The 22,539-nt window shown below is 40.7% G+C and overlaps 1 protein-coding gene and 1 long non-coding RNA gene across 2 annotated transcripts in view; both read left to right on the top strand.

Moving 5' to 3' along the window:
- LOC144377997 (uncharacterized) overlaps window positions 1-22,539 on the top strand; it is a 109,964-nt gene that overhangs the window by 18,331 nt on the left and 69,094 nt on the right. The gene's annotated exons all lie outside the window — the stretch shown is intronic.
- LOC144377996 (uncharacterized) lies at window positions 13,395-16,757 on the top strand. Its single transcript, XM_078051104.1, has 2 exons — window positions 13,395-14,798; window positions 15,281-16,757. Exons 1-2 carry the CDS (start codon window positions 13,586-13,588, stop codon window positions 15,355-15,357), a joined length of 1,290 nt encoding a protein of 429 aa, XP_077907230.1. The 5' UTR covers window positions 13,395-13,585; the 3' UTR covers window positions 15,358-16,757.

Here is a 22,539-nt window from a genome sequence, read left to right as displayed (position 1 = left end):
CTTAGCTTTTGAGTTCTTTATATACCCTAGAGATTAGTGCTCTATCTGATGTGTGAGGGGTATAGATTTGCTCCCAAGATGTAGGCTCTATATTCACCTCACAGGTTTTTTTTTTTTTAGAAGAAACTTTTTAGTTTGAGTCCATCCCATTTATTGATTCTTGATTTTAATTATTGTGTCACAGGAATCTTATTAAGGAAGTTGGGGCCTAATCCCACATGATGCAGATTAGGGCCACTTTTTCTTCTATTAGATGCAGGGTCTCTGGTTTTATTCCTAAGTCCTTGATCCATTTTGAGTTGAGCTTTGTGCATGATGAGAAATGGGGGTTTAATTTCATTTTGTTGCATATGGATTTCCAGTTTTCCTAGCACAATTTGTTGAAGAGGCTATCTTTTTTCCAGTGCATGTTTTTGGCACCTTTGTCTAATATAAGATAATTGTAATTTTGTGGCTTAGTCTCTGTGTCCTCTATTCTGTACCATTGGCCTACCAGTCTGTTCTGGTGCCAATACCATGCTGTTTTTGTTACTGTTGCTCTGTAGTATAGTTTAAGTTCTGGTATAGTGATGCCACCTGTTCACTCTTCTTGCTAAAGATTGCTTTGGCTATTCTGGATCTCTTATTTTCCAAATGAATTTCATGATTGCTTTTTCTATTTCTTTTTTTGAAAATTTTTTTTGGTTGTTGATGGACTTTATTGTTTTTATTTTTTTGTGGTGCTGAGGATGGAACCCAGTGCCTCATGCATGCTAGGTGAGCACACTACTACTGCGCCACAACCCCAGCCCTGCTTTTGCTATTTCTATGAGGAATGTCATTGGGATTTTGATGGGAATTTCATTAAATATGTATATTGTTTTTGGAAGTATGGTCATTTCGATAATATTAATTCTGCCTATCCAAGAGCAAGGTAGATCTTTCCATCTTCTAAGATCTTCTTTGATTTCTTTCTTTAGGGTGCTGTAATTTTCATTATATAGATCTTTCACCTCTTTTGTTAAGTTGATTCCAAAGTATTATATTTATTTATTTATTTTGGGGGGGCTATTGTAAATGGGGTAGTTTTCTTCATTTCCCTTTCTGAGAATTTGTCACTAATATACAGAAATGGCTTTGATTTATGGGTGTTGATTTTATATCCTGCTACTTTTCTGAATTAATTTACTAGTTCTAGAAGTTTTCTGGTGGAACTTTTAGGGTCTTCTAGATATAGAATCATATCATCAGCAAATAGTGTCAAATTGAGCTCTTCTTTTTCTATGTGTATCCCTTTAATTTATTTTGTCTAAATGCTCTGGCCAGTTTTCAAGAACTATGTTGAATAGAAGTGGTGAAAGAGGCCATTCCTGTCTTGTTCCATTTTTTAGAGGGAATGCCTTCAATTTTTCTCTATTTAGAATGATGTTGGCCTGGGGCTTAGCATAGATAGCCTTTTTGATGTTGAGATATGTTCCTGTTATCTCTAGTTTTTCTAGTGTTTTGAATTTTTGTCAAATGCTTTTTCTGCATCTATTGAGATGATCATATGATTCTTATCTTTAAGTCTATTGATGAGATGAATTATATTTATTGATTTCTGTATGTTGAACCCATCCCTGAGATGAATCTCACTTGATCATGGTACACAATCTTTTTGGTGTGTTTTTGTATTTGATTTGTCAGAATTTTATTGAGAATTTTTGCATCTATGTTCACTAGAGGTATTGGTCTAAAGTTTTCTTTTTTTTTTGATGTCTTTGCCTGGTTTTGGAATCAGAGTGATATTGGCCTCATAGAATGAGTTTGGAAGTGCTGCTTCCTTTTGTATTTCCTGAAACAAATTGGAGAGTATTGGTATTAGTTCTTCTTTAAAGGTCTTGTAGAACTTGGCTGTGTATCCATCTGGTCCTAGACTTTTCTTGGTTGGTAGACTTTTGATGGCGTCTGCTGTTTCTTCACTTGAAATTGGTCTGTTTAAATTGTGTATATCATCCTAATTAAATTTGGGCAAATTATATGACTCTAGAAATTTGTTGATGCCTTCTGTATTTTCTACTTTATTGGAGTAGAAGTTTTCAAAATAACTTCTAATTATCTTCTGTATTTCTGTAGTGTCTGTTGTGATATTTCCTTTTTCATCACATATGCTAGTGATTTGAGTTTTCTCTCTTTGTTAGCATGGCTAAGGGTCTGTTAATTTATTTTTTCAAAGAACCAACTTTTTGTTCTGTCAATTTTTTTCAATTGTTTCTTGTGTTTCAATTTCATTGATTTCAACTCTGATTTTAATTATTTCCTGTGTTCTGCTGCTTTTGGTGTTGTTTGTTTCTTCTTTTCCCTGGGGCTTTGAGATATAATGTTAAGTCATTTATCTGTTGACTTTTTCTTCTTTTAAGGAATGAACTCCTCTTAAAACTGCTTTCATAGTGTCCCAGAGATTTTGATATGTTATATCTGTGTTCTCATTCACCTCTAAAAATTTTTAAACTCCTCCTTGATGTCTTCTGTAACCCATTGTTTGTTCAATAGCATTTTATTTAGTTTCCAGGTGTTGGAGTGGATTTTATTTCTTATTTTATCATTGATTTCTAATTTCATTCCATTATTTTATGATTGAATGCAGGGTAGTATCTCTACTTTTTTGTGGCATAATATATGGTCTGTTTTAGAGAAGGATCCATGTACTGCTGAGAAGAAAGTGTATTTTCTCATTGAAGGATAAAACAGTCTATATATGTCAGTTAAGTCTAAGTTATTGATTGTATTATTGAGTTCTATAGTTTCTTTGTTCAGCTTTTGTTTGGAAGATCTATGTAGTGATGAAAGAGTTGTGTTAAAGTCACCCAAAAGTATTGTGTTGTGGTGTATTTGACTCTTGAACTTGAGAAGAGTTTGTTTGATGAATGTAGATGCTCCATTGTTTGGGAAATATATATTTATAATTGTTAAGTTTTGTTGGTGTATGTTTCCCTTGAGCAGTATGTAGTGTCCTTCTTTATCCTTTTTGATTGACTTTACTTTGAAATCTACTTTATTTGATATGAGGATGGAAATCCCTGCTTGCTTCTGCAGTCCATGTGAGTGGTATGATTTTCCCCAACTTTTCACCTTTAGTCTGTGGATGACTTTTTCTATGAGATGAGTTTCTTGGAGGCAGCATATTGTTGGGATTTTTTTAAAAAATCCAATATGTTCATCTATGTCTTTTGATTGGTGAGTTCTTTTGATTGGTGAGTTTAGGCCATTAACATTCAGGGTTATTATTCAGACATAATTTGAATTCCCAGCCATTTTTGTTTATTTTTGGTATTTAATGTTACTTGGTTTCTCCTTTTTTTAATATTTATTTTTTAGTTTTAGGTGGACACAATATCTTTATTTTACATTTATGGGGTGCTGAGGATCGAAGCCAGTGCCTTGTACATGCTAGGTAAGCACTTTACCACTGAGCCAGGATCCCAGCCCAAGCCAGGATCTCAGCCCAAGCTATGATCCCAGCCCGGTTTCTCCTTTGATTAGATTTTACTTTAGTGTAATACCTCCCTCTGCTAATTTTCATCATTGTTTTTCATTTCCTCTTCTTGGAATATTTTGCAGATGATGATCTGTAGTGCAGGCTTTCTAGTTGTAAATTCTTTTAACTTGTTTATCATGGAATGCTTTTATTTCCTCATCAAATCTAAAGTTTCATTTTGCTGTATAAAAGATTGTTGGTTGGCATCAACTTTCTTTCAGAGTTTTGTATATGTTGTTCCACGATCTCCTGGCTTTGAGGTTCTGGGTTGAAAATTCTGCTGAGATCCGAATTGGTCTCCCCCTCTATGTGATCTGATTCCTCTCTCTTGTGGCTTTTAAGATTCTATCCTTATTCTGTATGCTAGGCATTTTTATTATAATGTGCCTTGGTGTAGATCTGTTTTAATTTTGTACATTTGGTGTCCTATAAACCTTTTGTATTTGCTTTTCCAATTCATTCTTCATGCTTGGAAAGTTTTCTGATATTATCTCAATGAAGAGATTGTGCATTCCTTTGGTTTGAAACTGTGCCTTCCTCTATCCCAATAACTCTTAAATTTATCTTTTGATGCTGTCCTGTAATTCTTGAATGTTTTGTTCATGGTTTCTAACTTTCTTCACTTTTGTGATCAACTTTATTTTCCAGATTGTATACTTTGTCTTCATTATCTGATATTCTTTCTTCCAAGTGATCTAGTCTGTTGGTTATGCTTTCTATTGAGTTTTTTATTTTATTTATTGTATCCTTCATTTCAAGGATTTCTGACTTTTTTTTTTCAGAGTCTCTATCTCTCTCTTGAAGTAATGTTTTGCTACCTGTATTTGCTCTCTTATCTCATTATTGGAGTGATCAATTTTTGCCTGTATTTGATCATTTAGGTCATTCGTTAATTCACAGATCATTTTAATTATGAACCTTCTGAACTCCTTCTCTGACAATTCATCAACTTCGCTGTCTATGGGTTCTGTTATTATGGTGTCGTGGTTTGTTTGGGGCACTTGCCTCCCTTGTTTTTTCATGTTGTCTATGTGTCATACTTTCTTGCAGTGTGGATCTGAAATATTACAGTTCTTCCCTATATTCTTGTAGTACCTATGCAGATATTCTATACCTCACCTTCATCTTGGGCTCACAGATTCTGCTGGTGTCCCTCAATGAATGCTACTGCATCCTGGATCTGGGTCCTGCACAAGTTGGAGTGGGTGGATCTGGGCTGCTGGGCTTGACCTCCTTTGGTAGTCCGTTGGTCAGAAGGGCAGTCCTGTGTCAGAGGCTAGGCTCTGACTGGTGTCTGCACCCCCAGGGGAGGGGTAACGGGGCCCCCTGTGAGCCTTGGACCCGCACAGACTGGTGTAGGTGGATCTAGGCTGCAGGGCTGGACCTCCTGAGGTAGTCTTCTGGTTGGAAGAGGTGGTCCTGTGCCAGAGGCTAGGCTCTGGCAGGTGTCTGCCCTGCTAGGGGAGGGGTGGACCAGGTCCCCTGTGAGCCTGGGTCCTGCACAGGTTGGTGTGGCTGGTTCTGGACCACTGGGCTTGACCTCCCATCATAACTAATGTTTATAATACATTGCCACTGTTCTTGGATGGTGTATCATTCAGCTTTTTATCACCATAACAATATACTTGACACAAGGTTACTACTAAGAAGAAGAGGCTTATATTAATCAGAGTTTTGGATGTTCAAGAGCATAGTGTTGGTGTTCACTGAGATCTTGGCTGTGACTGCCATCCATCAGAGAGAGCAATGGTGTAAGTGCTCATGGGCAAGGAAATGATCTGAACCAGAATGAGGGAGGAAGGGAAGAAGGAAGGGGTTGAGGAAGAAACCAGAATTCTACAATCCTTTGGAGGGCATACCCCCAATGACCTAAGGACCTCCCATTAGTTTCCACCTCCTTCCACCACCTCCCAACAGAGCCACCTCAGGGACCAAGCCTTTAATCACAATTGACCATTAAGGGACACTAACCATAGTCCAATCATAGCAGATTATTTTAAAAAATTATTTCAGAGCAGAGGGTGGTGGCACATGCCTGTATTCCTGGCTACTTGGGAGGCTGAGGTAGGAGGGTCACTTAAGCCTAGGAGTTCATATCAGACATGGATCTTTACCTCTAAAAAAATAGAAGAGGGCTGGGGTTGTGGCTCAGTGGTAGATCACTTACCTAGTACATGTGAGGCACCGGTTTCAATCCTCAGCACTGTATAAAAATAAATAAATAAAATAAAGGTATTGTGTCCATCTACAAACAAAATATTTTTTTAAATAGGAGAAATGTTGTTCTGTTTGGGCAACAATAACAAATATAATTGTCAATACTATTCTCAAAGAAATGTCTAGACTTGGAAACCAGAAATTTTACATGTCATGTGTAGCATTACAATGGGTTTACTTATATAAAATGATCACTATCACCGAATGTTACAAAAATATTTTAGTTTCAAGGTATGGTATTCATATTTTTTTAAAAAAATTTGTAGTTGTAGATGAACTGAATGCCTTTATTTTATTTGTTTATTTTTATGTGGTGCTGAGGATCCAACCCAGTGCCTAGGCAAGCACATGCTAGGCAAGTGCTCTGCTACTGAGCTACAGCCTCAGCCCCTAAATTATTCATATTATGATTTTCACCATCTACTGAAAGGATATCTGAGTCCATATAGTATTTCTTAAATTCTTTTAAAACTATTTTTTAATGTTGAGATATTCTATAGAAGACCAATAAATAGCCATATTTTGCTGGACTGGTTCAAATTTCCTTTTGAAAGAGATTATATATATATATATATATTTTTTTTTTTAATTTTAATTGTATATGGGCACAATACCTTTATTTTGTTTATTTTTATGTGGTGTGGGGGTTGAACTCAGTGCCTCAGGCATGCTCAGCAAGTGCTCTACCACTAAGCCACACCCTAGCCCTGAAAGAGACTTTATCTTGATATATGTTAGAGTTTAGATATGAAATGTCCCCCAAAAGCTCAGGTGAGAGACAATACATGAACAGAGGAAAAATGATTAGGTTATGAGAGGTGTAACTTAATCAATGGCTTAATTCACCAATATGGATTAACTGGGTGTTGGCTGTAGGCAGAAAGGGTGGCTGAAGGAGATGAATCACTGGGGGCATACCTTCAGAGTTTATATTTTGTCCTTGGTGAATGGTGTGCTCTTTGTTTCTGGTGACCAATGCCTGAGCTGTTTTCTTCCACCACACACCTCTACCGTGTTGTTCTGCCTCTCCTGGGACCCAGAGCAAAGGAGTCATCCATCTATGAATTGAGATCTCTGAAATGGTGTGCCCCAAATCAGCTTTCCCCCTCTATATTATTCTTGACAGGTCTTTGGTCACAATTATGGAAAAACTGACTAAAACAATATACTTTAACCAGAAAGTAGTCTTCACAGAAATTAATTTTAGGACCATTTGTAGGTAGATTTTCTCTTTCAGAGTCACGAAAATTTTTTTCTTTCTTTTTTTTTTTTTTAGGTGTAGATGGACACAACACAATGCCTTTATTTTTATGTGGTGCTGAGGATCACCTGGGTCCCGCCCGTTCTAGGCAAGCGCTCTACCACTGAGCCACAATCCCAGCCCCATGACAACCTTTTTGTTTACACATTCTGGTATTATAATATTTTATTGTAATATCAACCTTTGCTATGTACTTTATGTGGTATTTCTTTTGATTTAGAAAACAGTTTTCTCTAAAATTAAAATATTTCGATCTTTTGAAAAAGTGAAAATTTTCTAAATAAACTTTTAATAACAATTTTAGTTATCAAAATTGTTTTGATATTTGATTTATGGATATGGATTATGGATAACATAAATTCAACATTATTTTCATTTTCCAACAAATACCATGATTTACTTTTAACTTGAAACTCTTTTGTTTCTCTGAACTCTTTTTAAGCATTTTATATCTTGAACAAATTAAATGTAATGCCTTAACAATATTCAGTTAGATTGTTAATTAGTGTTCTAGAATGATGATAAGTTTAAAATTTGTGTTTTTCATTAAGATTGTTACCTCTTTGGGCCAGACCTATAATATATTTATAACCTTTGAACTTTTCCAAAGAAAAGTCTTTATGAGGTCATGACTTCTGGTATGAGACACTTCACCATATATGGCAGAAAGAAGGCCGCTGGATTTGGGGCTAAAATTTTGGCTTATCTACTCTTATTTTTTTTTAAGAGAGAGAGAGAGAGAGAGAATTTTAATATTTATTTTTTAGTTTTCGGCGGACACAACGCCCGGGCCGCATGCATGCCAGGCGAGCGCGCTACCGCTTGAGCCACATCCCCAGCCCCTCTACTTTTATTTTTTATTAACCACATTGGTACTCTCAACAATGACATTACTTACATTATTTATATAAAATCAAAGTGTATTACTTTTAATACCTTGGCAATTCACATTTGGAATATAAAAAAAGGGGATGGGGGTAGAGAAAGCTTGGTCCTACCAGGAAAACAGATATTGTTATTCAAGGGCATACTGTTTTCATGCTAATCTGAGAAGGATTTTGACATGTTAATTTTTCTTTTCTCTTACCTAAGCACTTCTCCCAGACTCCTAGCCTGTGCTGTTCATCCATACTGGCAGCAGAGCCACCCACATACCTTGACTGTGTTTTGACACAGTCACTTTTGGGTTTGCAGGGAAAGTGATGCAGAGGAGCTTTTCTCTGGGTCCTGAAGAGTATTTGTTACGTGCAGAGGGAAGGACAGGACTCCTCTTGCCTGAGGCAGTGACTGGTGTAGTAGTAAGTGTCAGGCAAAATGAATTTCATAAATCAAATAAGTTTAATAGTCAAATAAGAGGTGAAATGTTAAGTTAAAGCAAAGTAATCCATCATTATTGTGGGAATTCTTAGAGCCTCAAATATGTTATAGAATCTAATGAAAATAGACATCTAACAGAATTGATTGAGAATAATCAAAAGAGAAATGGAGTTTGTAGCTCATTCCAAATGAATTTACCCATCTTTTATTGTTGAAATGTCTCACAGGATTAGTGTTCCAGAAACTGGAGTTAGGAAATACTGCTGTGGCTCAGGGCATAGGGTTTCTGCTCCACAGAATAGGAAAGGGAAGGAAGTCACCCCGCAGGGCCACACAGTGCTTGAGAGGCTCTTTCCTCCACTCACTTCTTGAAAGACAAGTCAGAGAGCTCCCCAAAGAGTTGCCTCTAGAATTGAGGCAAATCTGTGAGAAACAGAGGATGATTTTTGTCCATATCTGATTGTGAGCTTGCCTTTCTGCCCTATCCCTGTGCCACCAGAGCAAGTGAGAAGGGCGTTGCAGGGATCAGGACCACTAGACCAACCTCATTAGTAACAAACATGTAAGGAATAGAAATCCCACATATACCCAAGGGCCCATGGATTTCTCTGGAAAGCAGATGACATAAAGGGAGTTGAGTCTTGCAGGGACCACCACAATGGAAAGTGAAGTGGTAAAGACATCTCAGGAATGCAACATGATCCAGTTGCTGGGGATCAGCATGAAGATGTAGCTAAGTCTCTTAACAGTGTCAGTGCTAGTTCCTCACCAACAGGACTGGTTGGAGCTACCATTGACCACATCAAGCTAACAGAAAATAAGCTAAGAGCCTTGTAACATGGAAAATCTGATTTTGCTCTCTCTCCTCCTGCCTGGGAAAGAGAAGTGGCCTCACTCAGGAAGAGATGAGCATGGGAGTAGATTTGTCCTGCTGCTTCTATTCAGTGACTCAGTACTCAAGCCATAGGGATAAGGTGGACAGGAAGCTCTAAATCACATTTGCAATGGACACATTAAAATGAACTGGACAGCTAGGAATATAGATCAACTGAAGAACATTTGCATGTGATCCTGAAAGACCCCAGCCTCAAAGCCTTAAGCTTAATGTTAAGAAATATAACGTTTTGCTCTGCAGTCACAAGATGCTTCCTCCTAACCGCAACCCATGCCCCACACCCCCCATGTTGTAACCCATACGTTAATACCCTCATGTCAAAACCGCAAGATGTCCCAGACAGTTAAGAAACCACGAGATGTTCCAGAGGGGCAAACATGAGCAAAAGAGGACAAAAATAGGAACACGTGGGTGGGGTCTCCAAAACCACTCTGCCCCCCTATAACCACTTTTAGGGGAGCTTGAGAGGGGGCCAATGAAATAGCTGTTACTGTGCTAAGCTGTCACGGGGGCCAATGAAATAGCTGTTACTGTGCCACGTTGGAATCTTGTCCCTTGCAGCCTATAAAAATCCTGTAACCCCTAGCCCAGGCATGCAAGCTGCCTAAGCCACGGCTGAGGTTCTGCTTTGCATCCATAGGCGCCTATGTGAATAAATTCCTCCTGCTGATTGCATCCAGTGACTCGCGTGTTCCATTCTGGGTTGGGGTCTCGGGGGTCTTTCATTTGGGGGCTCGTCCGGGATTACCGGAACGACCCAGACCCAAATCCGGAGGACACTCGACTTCACTGGGAGGTAAGCCGGCAAATACGAGCTCTCTGTCTCTATGTTTGTCTCTATGTTTAATGTCTTGCGCAGCGTCTGTATTCTGAAGTCTACGCGTAGCTCAGTATCTGAAGGCAGCTTGAGAAGGAGCTAATTTGAGGTTTAGCTCGGACTTCTCCCCTGCCACCCTGGGAGACGTCCCAGGGATCCGAAGGGTCCATTTTTTCGGGGCCCCCAGTGTTTCTGAAGGATACACTGTCTTTGTAGGCGAAAGAGAAGTACTAACTTCTCCCAAGCCATCTGAATTCGGTTTCTGCCGGCACCGCGCAGCGCTCGTCCCGTTCGGTCTCGTCTTTGTACTACTGTGTCTGTCTGTCTACTTTCTGTCTGAAAGAAATATGGGGAACACCCTAACTACCCCTTTGAGCCTTACTCTAGATCATTGGCAGGACGTCCAAAAGCGCGCAAACAACTTGTCCGTGACGGTCAAAAAGAAGAAATGGAAAACTCTCTGTGCCTCAGAATGGCCTACATTCAATACCAGCTGGCCTCCTGAAGGAACCTTTAACATTGATTCTATCTTACAGGTGAAGTCTCGAATCTTCATCCAAGGTCCTCAGGGACACCCTGATCAAATACCCTATATTATTACTTGGGAAGATTTAGCTTCCACGCCACCCTCCTGGGTAGCTCCTTTCTCTCCTCCTAAGTCTCCTTCTTCTTCTTCTCCCCTCGAGCCCTCTGCCCCTCTCCTTCCAGTTCCTCCTCTTCTACCCCCTCAAACCTCCCAACTTTACCCTGTTCTCGACAAATCTGAAACTTCAACTAAGCCAGGGGCAACACCAAAGAAGGTTTTGCCACCAGAAGACTCAGCCCTAATTGACCTGCTAGCTGATGAGCCTCCTCCTTATCAGCCCCAGCCCTTGCCAGCCCCTGGGTCCAATTCACCTTCCTCGGAGGAAGAAGAAGACAACCAAGAGGGTCCAACTGCCAGTGCTCCCCCAGATCCATCCCCCATGGCGGGACGACTCCGAGGACGACGGGATCACCCGGCATCAGGGAACACTTCTAAAGTTCTCCCCCTGCGGCAAACGGGGGGTCCCAACGGCCAATATCAGTATTGGCCATTCTCAGCCTCTGACCTTTATAACTGGAAAACTCATAATCCTTCCTTTGCTGAAAACCCTGTAGCTTTAACCTCTCTGATTGAATCTATTCTAGTGACTCACCAGCCAACGTGGGATGACTGCCAGCAACTCTTGCAGATACTCCTCACTTCAGAGGAGAAACAAAAAGTTCTTTTGGAAGCTCGCAAAAATGTACCAGGGGATGATGGGCGACCTACCCAACTCCCAAATTTGATTAACGAGGCTTTTCCTTTAACCCGGCCAAACTGGGACTATACCACTGAAGCAGGTAAGAACCACCTACGTCTCTATCGCCAGTTACTCATAGCGGGTCTCCAAGGAGCAGGGCGTCGGCCCATTAATTTGGCCCAGGTAAGACAAACTATTCAGGGAGCAGAGGAGAGCCCAACAGCATTTTTAGAAAGACTAAAGGAGGCATATCGGAGGTTCACACCCTTCGATCCTGATAGTGAGGATCAGAAAGAAAATGTCTCTATGACATTTATTTGGCAATCTGCCCCAGACATCAGAACTAAGTTGCAAAGACTGGATAATTTGCAGGATTTCTCTCTAACAGATTTGCTGAAGGAAGCAGAAAAGATATTTAACAAGAGAGAAACTCCAGAGGAACAAAAGGATAGAATCAGGAAGATGCAAGAAGAACGAGACCTTAAGCTTAGAGAAGAGTCAGACAAAAGGGAAAGAGAAAGTGATCGAAAGCGTAACAGGGAACTAAGCAAAATATTGGCCACTGTAGTTCAGGCAGGACGTCAGGGAGACAAAGTAAGTCAGGACAGGGAACGGAGCAGACCCCATGTAGACCGAGACCAATGTGCCTACTGTAAGGAAAAAGGACACTGGGTAAAAGACTGCCCAAAGAGACCCCCCAACCCTAGAAGAGGTGCAAATCGGGCCTCGCAGTTACTAGCATTAGATGAAGACTGAAGGAGTCAGGGCCAGGAGCTCCCCCCTGAGCCCCGGGTAACCCTACAAGTAGGGGAGCAACCTGTAACCTTCCTAGTGGATACGGGAGCCCAACACTCAGTGCTGACGCAAGCACCAGGACCCATAAGCCACAGAACAACATGGGTCCAAGGTGCCACCGGGAACAAACCATACCGATGGACTACCGAAAGAGAAGTACACCTTGCCACAGGTAAGGTTTCTCATTCGTTTCTACATGTGCCTGATTGTCCGTATCCACTACTAGGAAGAGACCTGTTAACCAAATTGAGGGCCCAAATTTATTTCAAGGACGGGGGTGTCTCTATTACCGGGCCAAACCAGACCCCCTTGCATGTATTGACTTTCAAACTAGAAGATGAATACAAACTTTTTGATAAGTCCTCACTACCTATTAAAAACATGGACTATTGGCTTAGTTCCTACCCGGAGGCCTGGGCAGAAACTGGAGGAATGGGAATAGCTAAACAACAACCTCCAATAGTCATACAGCTAAAAGCCACTGCAACTCCTATTAATATTAAACAATATCCTATGTCAAGGGAGGCCTACCAAGGCATCAAGCCGCATATCAAACGCCTCCTAGATCAAGGCATTCTAACACCTTGCCGGTCGCCCTGGAACACCCCGCTGCTACCAGTTAAAAAGCCAGGGACTAATGACTATCGACCGGTTCAGGACTTAAGGGAAGTTAACAAAAGGGTAGAAGACATTCACCCCACAGTGCCAAATCCCTACAATCTCCTCAGCACCTTGCCTCCAACCCATACCTGGTATACTGTTTTGGACCTGAAAGATGCCTATTTCTGCCTAAGACTGTCTCCCCAAAGTCAGGCCCTTTTTGCATTCGAATGGAAAGATCCTGAGGAAGGGATCTCTGGACAGCTGACTTGGACGAGACTACCACAAGGATTTAAAAACAGCCCAACACTCTTTGATGAGGCTCTGCACCAGGATTTGGCTGAATTTCGGGTAAGACACCCTTCCTTAATTATGCTTCAATATGTGGACGATATCTTGTTGGCTGCAACCTCCAAAGAAGACTGCCTAACAGGTACGAAAGAATTGTTGCAAACCTTGGGACTATTGGGGTACAGGGCATCAGCAAAGAAGGCCCAAATCTGTCAGACAAAGGTTATCTATCTTGGCTATGAACTTTACGATGGTCAGCGCTGGCTGACAGCTGCCAGGAAAGAGACTATCTCAAATATACCAACCCCCCAGAGTCCCAAGCAGCTGCGGGAGTTTCTAGGAACTGCAGGTTTCTGCAGACTCTGGATTCCTGGGTTTGCTGAGATAGCAGCCCCCTTGTATCCACTGACTAAACCAGGTACTTCCTTTACCTGGACTGAGGAACATCAACTGGCATTTGAACAAATTAAATTGGCTCTTCTGTCAGCCCCCGCCTTAGGCCTGCCAGACATTACCAAGCCTTTTGATCTGTTTATAGATGAAAAACAGGGCTATGCAAAAGGGGTTTTAACCCAAAAACTGGGACCCTGGAGGCGTCCTATAGCCTACCTGTCAAAAAAAATTGGATCCAATGGCAGCCGGATGGCCACCATGCCTCCGGATGATAGCAGCTATGGCTCTTCTGATTAAGGATGCCACCAAACTGACTTTGGGACAGCCATTAACCCTATTAACCCCTCATGCCATTGAAACCATAATTCGCCAGCCACCCGACCGCTGGATGTCAAATGCCCGGCTCACCCATTACCAGTCTTTGTTATTGGATACTGACCGGATCCAGTTCGGCCCCTTGGTGACATTAAATCCAGCAACCCTCCTGCCGCTCCCGGAAAAAGCAGATCCTCACAACTGCCAGCAGATTCTTGCAGAAACACAGGGGACCCGGCCAGACCTCACAGACCAACCAATGAAGGATGCAGAGCTAGTCTGGTATACAGATGGAAGCAGTTATCTGCTCAATGGAGAACGACGAGCAGGAGCGGCCATCACCACTGAATCTGAGGTAATATGGGCGAGTGCGCTTCCGGGCGGGACGTCAGCTCAGCGGGCAGAACTGATAGCTCTGACTCAAGCCTTAAAGCTGGCAGAGGGGAAAAAGCTAAATGTGTACACAGACAGCAGATATGCTTTTGCCACTGCCCATATACATGGGGAAATTTACAAGTGCCGAGGATTACTGACCTCAGAAGGAAAAGAAATCAAAAATAAGACTGAAATATTAGCTTTACTTAAAGCCTTATTTTTGCCTAAGAAATTAAGCATTATACATTGTCCCGGCCATCAGAAAGGAGACACTCCAGAGGCCAAAGGGAACAGATTAGCAGATGAGACAGCCAAGAAAGCAGCTCTGGGGCCGCAGCTCTTAATAATGACTCTATTGCCCCAACAAGTAGACCCACCGCATGCTAACCACGAAGAACAATGGGTCTATAAAGACAAGGACTTAAATGTCATACAGAGACTGGGGGCTACCTACAGCCCAGAGGACAATACCTGGAAATATCAAGGAAAGACTATCATGCCCCTTAAAGATGCAAAACAACTAGTGAAGTCCCTACACAGACTCACACACCTTGGAGCTAAAAAGATAAAAGAACTTTTAGACCGCGGGGAAGGTACTTTATATCTCCCAAACAGGGATCAACTTCTTCGCCAGACAGCAGAAAATTGTCAAGCATGTGCCCAGGTAAATGCTGGTAAAAACAAGATTGGAATCGGAATTCGAATAAAAGGGCATAAACCTGGAACCCATTGGGAAATAGACTTTACTGAAATCAAACCAGGTATGTACGGCTATAGATATCTTCTAGTTTTTGTTGATACCTTCTCCGGATGGGCAGAGGCATTCCCGACTCGACATGAAACTGCTAAGGTGGTTGCAAAGAAATTATTAGAAGAGATTTTTCCCAGGTATGGGGTACCTGGGACAATTGGATCGGATAACGGGCCTGCCTTCGTTTCCCAGGTAAGTCAGATGGTGGCCAATATATTGGGGATCAATTGGAAATTACATTGTGCTTACAGACCCCAAAGTTCAGGACAGGTAGAAAGAATGAATAGAACTATTAAGGAGACCTTGACCAAATTAACGCTTGAAACTGGCACTAGAGACTGGGTACAGCTCCTGCCTTTAGCCTTATATCGGGCCCGAAATACCCCAGGCCCACAGGGACTAACCCCATTTGAGATTCTGTACGGTGCCCCACCACCTGCTGTTAACTTTTATGAAACTGAAACCTGTGCCTCCCTCGCCCCATCTATGCAGACTCATTTGCGTGCCTTGCAGCTGGTTCAGAACGAGGTCTGGAAGCCTTTAGCCGCAGCATACAAAGAGGAACTTAAAACCCCATCGCTGCCACATCCCTTCAAAGTCGGAGACACCGTCTGGGTACGCAGACACCAGAGCAAGAACCTTGAACCACGGTGGAAAGGACCCTACACTGTCCTGCTGACGACTCCTACTGCAGTCAAAGTGGACGGCATCTCTGCTTGGATCCACGCCTCTCATGTAAAGACTGCTCATCCACTGGAATCCACCAGCACCTCTTCAGGATGGAAATTGCAACGCACTCAAAACCCGCTAAAGATAAGACTCACTCGCTGCTGACTTTATTCACTTTATGTCTAGCTCTCCCCATGTCAGCTGCCAGGCACCACTTGTATAACCCCCCCGCACCCCCGAAAGTCCCAGACAGTTGGGGATCCTAGAAGCCGCAGTACAGCAAGATCTGAGGGCAATAGAAACCTCTGTAACTGCTTTAGAAAAATCTTTAACCTCCTTATCAGAGGTAATATTGCAAAATAGACGGGGTCTAGACTTATTGTTCTTAAAGGAAGGAGAGCTTTGTGCTGCCCTAAAAAAAAAAAAAAATTGTTGCTTTTACACAGATCATACAGGGGTAGTAAGGGAATCCATGACAAAACTCAGAGAAAAGACTAGATGCACGGGAAAGATCCCTGCGGAGCTCTCAAAGTTGGTTTGAAGGCTGGTTCAATAAGTCCCCATGGCTAACTACTCTATTGTCTACCATAGCTGGACCCTTGATCCTCTTGCTGTTGATCTTAACGTTTGGACCCTGTATTTTTAACAAATTGATGCAGTTTATAAAAGACAGGCTTTCTGTAGTACAAACCATGGTCCTTACCCAGCAATATCACTTGCTTCAACAACAGGCTGAATCTGAACCCGAACAGGCAGATCTATGGATATAAGATTATATCCCTGATAAAAGAAAAGGGGGGAATGAAAGACCCCAGCCTCAAAGCCTTAAGCTTAATGTTAAGAAATATAACGTTTTGCTCTGCAGTCACAAGATGCTTCCTCCTAACCGCAACCCATGCCCCACACCCCCCATGTTGTAACCCATACGTTAATACCCTCATGTCAAAACCGCAAGATGTCCCAGACAGTTAAGAAACCACGAGATGTTCCAGAGGGGCAAACATGAGCAAAAGAGGACAAAAATAGGAACACGTGGGTGGGGTCTCCAAAACCACTCTGCCCCCCTATAACCACTTTTAGGGGAGCTTGAGAGGGGGCCAATGAAATAGCTGTTACTGTGCTAAGCTGTCACGGGGGCCAATGAAATAGCTGTTACTGTGCCACGTTGGAATCTTGTCCCTTGCAGCCTATAAAAATCCTGTAACCCCTAGCCCAGGCATGCAAGCTGCCTAAGCCACGGCTGAGGTTCTGCTTTGCATCCATAGGCGCCTATGTGAATAAATTCCTCCTGCTGATTGCATCCAGTGACTCGCGTGTTCCATTCTGGGTTGGGGTCTCGGGGGTCTTTCAATCCCCAGAAAACACACACACACACACACACACACACACACACACACACATACACACACACAGAGAAAATGAACTGGATAGAATCTCTCTCTCTCTCTTTTTTTTTTTTTTACTTGCTTGGGGGGTTTTGTTTGCTTTTTTGTTTTTTCTTTACTGAGGAACTTGAACCCAGGGCCTCACATTAGGCAAGCCCTTGAACACTGAGCTATATCCCTAGCCCAGAAATGAATCTTAAATAAAACAGTGATGGAATTTAGGGAATTAGTCTTAGAAGTTACAAGAGCCCTCTACCCAGGTTTCTCTAGGGGAAGAAAAGATAAAGAAAACTATTTCATAGAGGTGGTAAAAATAGACTTTACAGCAGAGTATCTACATTGAAATGTTAGTTTTTCTTTTTATTAGAGGATTAGCTTTTAATGTGTTAATTAATTTCTCTGGGTCTCAGTTACCTCATCTATAAAACAAGGAAGATAATGATATCAATTCCATATGGTTATTTTGAGGATTTATTATTATTTTGAATGAGTTATTATTTGTAAAGCACTTAGAAGCCTGCCTGACATCAAGAAGTTTTGTATAAATGGTTGTTAAATAAATATAAAATTTGAGTTTCTTAATAAATTGGTTATATTAAAATGCCTAAAGGGTTAGGAAAGAATCATAAGTCATTGAAACAAACTAGGTATATGATCAGAAGTGGTGGGGACTGTCACTCACTGGGAGCTTATATCCTGTATAAAGTAGGCTACTGTGTCAGCTCTAGTGGATTGTTAACACATACTATAGTGAGGTGCAGCTGTTTCTGTGGCTTTTACTTTCAAAAATTTAAAAACCTCTGTGTGGATCAAACAAACATAGCCATGAACTGAATGTGGCTCTTGGGCTGCGAGTTGACATTTTGTAGAACCTGTCTAAAGCAAGGTTTTGGTGCTTAGTAGGGGCAAAACTAACTGGAAGTGGTTTGTGATTACTTCAAAATGAAAAAAAAGGGGGTCTGTAAGCATTTGGTTTTAGCTAGGTGTGTTAGACCTGCTCTGGGGAGAATATTGAAGGCACAGTGTGCTCAGTTTTCAAATGCAGGGACTCCTACAAGGACACTGAAGTGCTTTGATGCCAAAGCAGTGAGGTAGACCTGACTGAAGAATAATCTTGTAAAAAGAATATTGATGAATAAATAATTAATCAATGGATTCCTGGCAATGAGGGACTAGGCTTTGGTGACATGTAGATGGTCTCCAATTTTGACCTTGTTTTGGTCAATAATTAAACATGATTTGAACATGTAAATTAATGATCTGATGATTTTTATATTTTCAGATTGTATAACTAGAGGGGGGTGAATAGGATCCAAGTATTTTACTTGCATATATGAATATGCCACACTTAAACCAATTATTCTACATAATTAAAATGCACTCATTAAAAAACAAATGAACCTCAAATGTGGCTTAAATAATAATATTAAAAATGTTAATTTAATTAAAAATTTAAAGTTATATTTTTTATCATAACAAATAAGCATATAAAGTGAAATCCCTTCCTCTCATTTCATTCCACCAGTCTGCATCTAAATTAACTCTCCGTGGATAACTACTACTAACATCTCCTATTTATAATAATCATGAATAGTATTTTGCTAAACATACTGACCTATATAACACTATAGTTCCATTTATTAATTTGTTGCAGATATCTTTCCGTTTCTGGAGACAAAGATACATCTTTGTGCTGGGTGCTTGGCAGGATAAATGATCCTGATAGGTTCATTTATCTTTTTCTTTCTGATAGGGAAAGAGTTCTTTGTAAACTTATCTTTCAATTGTCATGTCTATTTTATGTTGCTCTTTCACAGGCTTTTAAGATTTTCTTCATTTTGGCCACACTTTTTTTTTTTATTAAATTTACTCATAGGATTTTTAATTTGTAATCCCAGTGGCTTGAGAGGCTGAGGCAAGAGGATCATGAGTTCAAAGCCAGCCTCAGCAAGGTGCTAGGCAACTCAGTGAGACTGTGTCTCTAAATATTAAATACAAAAAAGTGGTTGAGTGCTCCTGAGTTGAATCTCTGGTAACACCACCCTCCTAAAAAAAAGAAGATATATCTTTGTGCTGTTTCTAAATTTATGCTACTCACTACTATGTATGGCGTTTCAGGTAAGAATAATGGTATTTCAGGTAAAAAAAAAAAATTTAAAGGCTCTTTTAGAAAATAAAAGCCACAATCTGACTGAACTCCCACCTTTGCTAATGCAAGGTTTCAGTGAACATCTTTGTTATGTGTACTTTTGAAAAATTCCGTAAATGCTTTTGAACAAAATTCCTATGAATGAATTTGCTGGATTATAGGTAGTGTAGTTGATTGTATGTGTGTGTGTTAATAGGGATTGAATCCAGAGAACCCCTACCACTGAGCTATATTCCCAGCCCTTTTATTTTGAGACAGAGTCTTGCTAATTTTCCTGAGTTGACCTTGATCCTCCTATCTCAGCCTCTGGAGTAGCTGGGATTACAATTTTTTTAAACCAATATTACCTCCAAAAATTTACCAACTGACCCTCTCACCTATAATACACCTATTTTTCAACATTCTCATCAACACGTTTCTTTAACTTTGTTTAATTTAAGGATTATGAATGTTTGTGGTGGTAGCTAGCCTCCAAGATGGCTTCAACAATTCTGGTCTCCTGTTGTATACACACTTTTGTCTCCTTTCACATTGAGTCAGAATTGGTCTGTGTGACCATGACTGCCTCCATAATATGCAAGACTCAGAGTAAAAGCAAGAATAGGTGTTAACAAAAGTACTATAAATAAAACTTTTCCCTTTCTCTGGTAGTTTTTCAACCTGTAATGGTGTTTTTAATTTGCTATTTAATGTCATGCAAAAGAAAGAAAAAGTAAAATGTTAATATTATAGCACAAATTTTACTGTTCATCTGTATATGGTGCAATGCCAGCTTTAAAGGCAAATATAATAGCATTTAACTCATATAGAATCACCAAGATTACACAATTTATATTGTATATCTTATACATATTTAAGTATTTTGTTCTCACCAGAACTGAATAATGCAAAACAATAACTCTTTTCATTTCATTTTTTGATAAATGCAAATTGTATATTCTGGCAACTTCCAAAACACACTTTATTTGTGCTTGTTTTGAATCTGACTGCACTCCCACCAGAATTCTGAATATTGCTTATGTTACATGTGAATGGGGTGGCAAGAAACAGGGGTGGACATACATTTTGTGCTCACACAGTCTATTTCCCCACTGGGTTCAATTATAAAACAAAAGCTCAAAGATAAATTATAAATAATATTGACATGAATGCACAAGGTACATGTCCATTAAGCCAAACCTGTGTGGCCAACAGAGTATGGTGGAAGCAGTGTTTGTGACCGCTAAGGTTAAACCATCAAAACCATGTGGCTTCTGCTTTGCTCTTTGAGACTACTTGCTGGGAAGAAATCAGCGACCCTGTTGGGAGGATACTCAACAGTCCTTTAGAAAGCCCCTCGTGGGAAGGAACCAAAGGCTTTTACCAGCAGCCAGCACCAACATGGAACATTGGCAATGATCTTATAGCACCAGTCAAAACCTTGACTCCAGGGGCTGGCATCTAGCTCAGTTGGTAGAGTGCTTGCCTAGTGTTCATCAAGTGCCACCCACGTCCAGCATAGGCAACTGAACTAAAGTCACTTATGTGAATTTGGGGTGATGCAGAATATCACACAGACACAGAATACCTTTTATAAGCTTCAGGATGGCTTCCCCAGCTCCCGGCCTCAGGGTCCCCCAAAAAGGGGGATCAAGAGAAGGTCACATGAGGCTGGGGGTTCAGGGGGAGGAGAGAGAGAGAGACAGGCAAACAGACAGACAGAAAGCAAGTGCGCATGAAGTGGGCTTCTATTTGGGGGGAATGCTGTTCCTTAGAACAGTCTATTCAAAAAAGGCAGAAGGGGTAGGATTACAAAGGAACAGGCGAGTGTAATTTAAACCTAGCGGGTGATGCCTACTCCTGGAGCCATGCCTTGTAACACCCAAGTTACTGCGACCTGGCACTACCGTGCCAGACTGAATGCAATAATTGTTCAGAACCTCTTGCTTCAGGACTTAAAGGCGTGTTCATCCAGGGTGGCTTCCCACAATCAAGCCCCTGAGTTCAATCCCCAGCACCAAAATAAATAAATAAATAAATAAATAAATAAAAGAAAAAGAAAAAACCCTACCACCACCAACAAAACAACAGCAACAACAACAACAACAAAAGACCTTGACTGTAAACTCATGAAGGACCCTAAGCCAGAACTTCCCATCTTAGCAAATGCTGAATTCCCAACAGAAATGATAAATATTACTGTTTTTTAAATCACTAAGAATTAGAGTGACTTTACATTCATCAATAGATATATGTAAACTGAATGTAAAACTAAAATCATGCTTTAATTCACATTTCTTTGATTTTGATAAGATTTGACATCTCTTTTGCATGCTTGATGACTCTTCTTTCTTTGACGTGCTCATTAATTTTTTTTTTTTCATCCTGATAGGGTCATTTATCTTTTTCTTACTGATAGGGAAAGAGTTCTTTGTGAACTTATCTGTCTTCCAATTGACATGTCTATTTTATGTTGCTCTTTCACAGGCTTTTAAGATTTTCTTCATTTTGATCTACGCTTTTTAAAATGAAATTTACTCATAGGATTTTTAAAAACTGAGGCATAATTGATATACAATAGAGTGCACCTATTTAAGGTATACAATTTGATCAACATAATCAAGGTGATGTACATATCTGTAACCCCTCAAGGTTTCCTGATGCACCTTTGTAATCACCACCTTCCCTGTAACCATGGATTTATTTTCTGTTATTATAGATTATTTTGCACTTAGATTTCTTTTCATATGTTTTTTTCAGTTTTCTTTTTAAATTTTTATTTATTGTTTTAGTCAGCTTTTCCGCTGCTGTGACTAAAAGGACCTGGCCAGAACAATTGCAGAGGGTGAAAGGTTTATTTTAGGGCTCATGGCTTCAGTCACTCGTGTGAATTTGGGGTGATGCAAAATATCACACAGACACAGAATACCTTTTATAGGCTTCAGGATGGATTCCTCAGCTCCCAGCCTCAGGCTCCCCCAAAAAGGGGGTCATGTGAGGCTGGGGGTGGGGTGGGGGGGGGAGAGAGAGAGAGAGAGAGAGAGAGAGAGAGACCAAGTGCGTGTGAAGTGGGCTTCTATTTGGGGGATCGCTGTTCCTTAGAATAATCTATCCAAAAAAGGCATAGTCCAAAGAAGGCCAGCTGCATTCCTTGGAGTTCAACGTGAGGCAGAACATCATGGGGGAAGAGTGTGATGGAGGGAAGCAGCTCACATGGCGATCAAAAAGCAGAGAGAGAGAGAGAGACTCCACTCTCTGAGATACAAAATATATACCACACAGCCATGCTCCAACTCCAACCTCCTCCAGCCACACCCTAGCACTTCAGTTGCCACTCAGTTAATCCCTATCCAGTCTCCTCTGAACCTTCTTCCATTGACTTACACGTGAGCTTTTGGGGGACACCTCACATCCAAACCATAACACTTATTTATTTTATTCATTCTTTAAGCTATACATGACAGTAGAATGTATTTCAACATATTATATATACATGGAGTATTACTTATTCTAATTAGGATCTCGTTCTTGTGGTTGAACATGATGTGGAATTACACTGGCTGTGTATT

The sequence above is a fragment of the Ictidomys tridecemlineatus genome, chromosome 5 (assembly GCF_052094955.1).
Source record: "Ictidomys tridecemlineatus isolate mIctTri1 chromosome 5, mIctTri1.hap1, whole genome shotgun sequence".
Taxonomy (NCBI): Eukaryota; Metazoa; Chordata; class Mammalia; order Rodentia; family Sciuridae; genus Ictidomys; species Ictidomys tridecemlineatus.
Note: the sequence above shows the minus strand (reverse complement) of the source record. Positions and strands in the feature narration are given on the sequence as shown.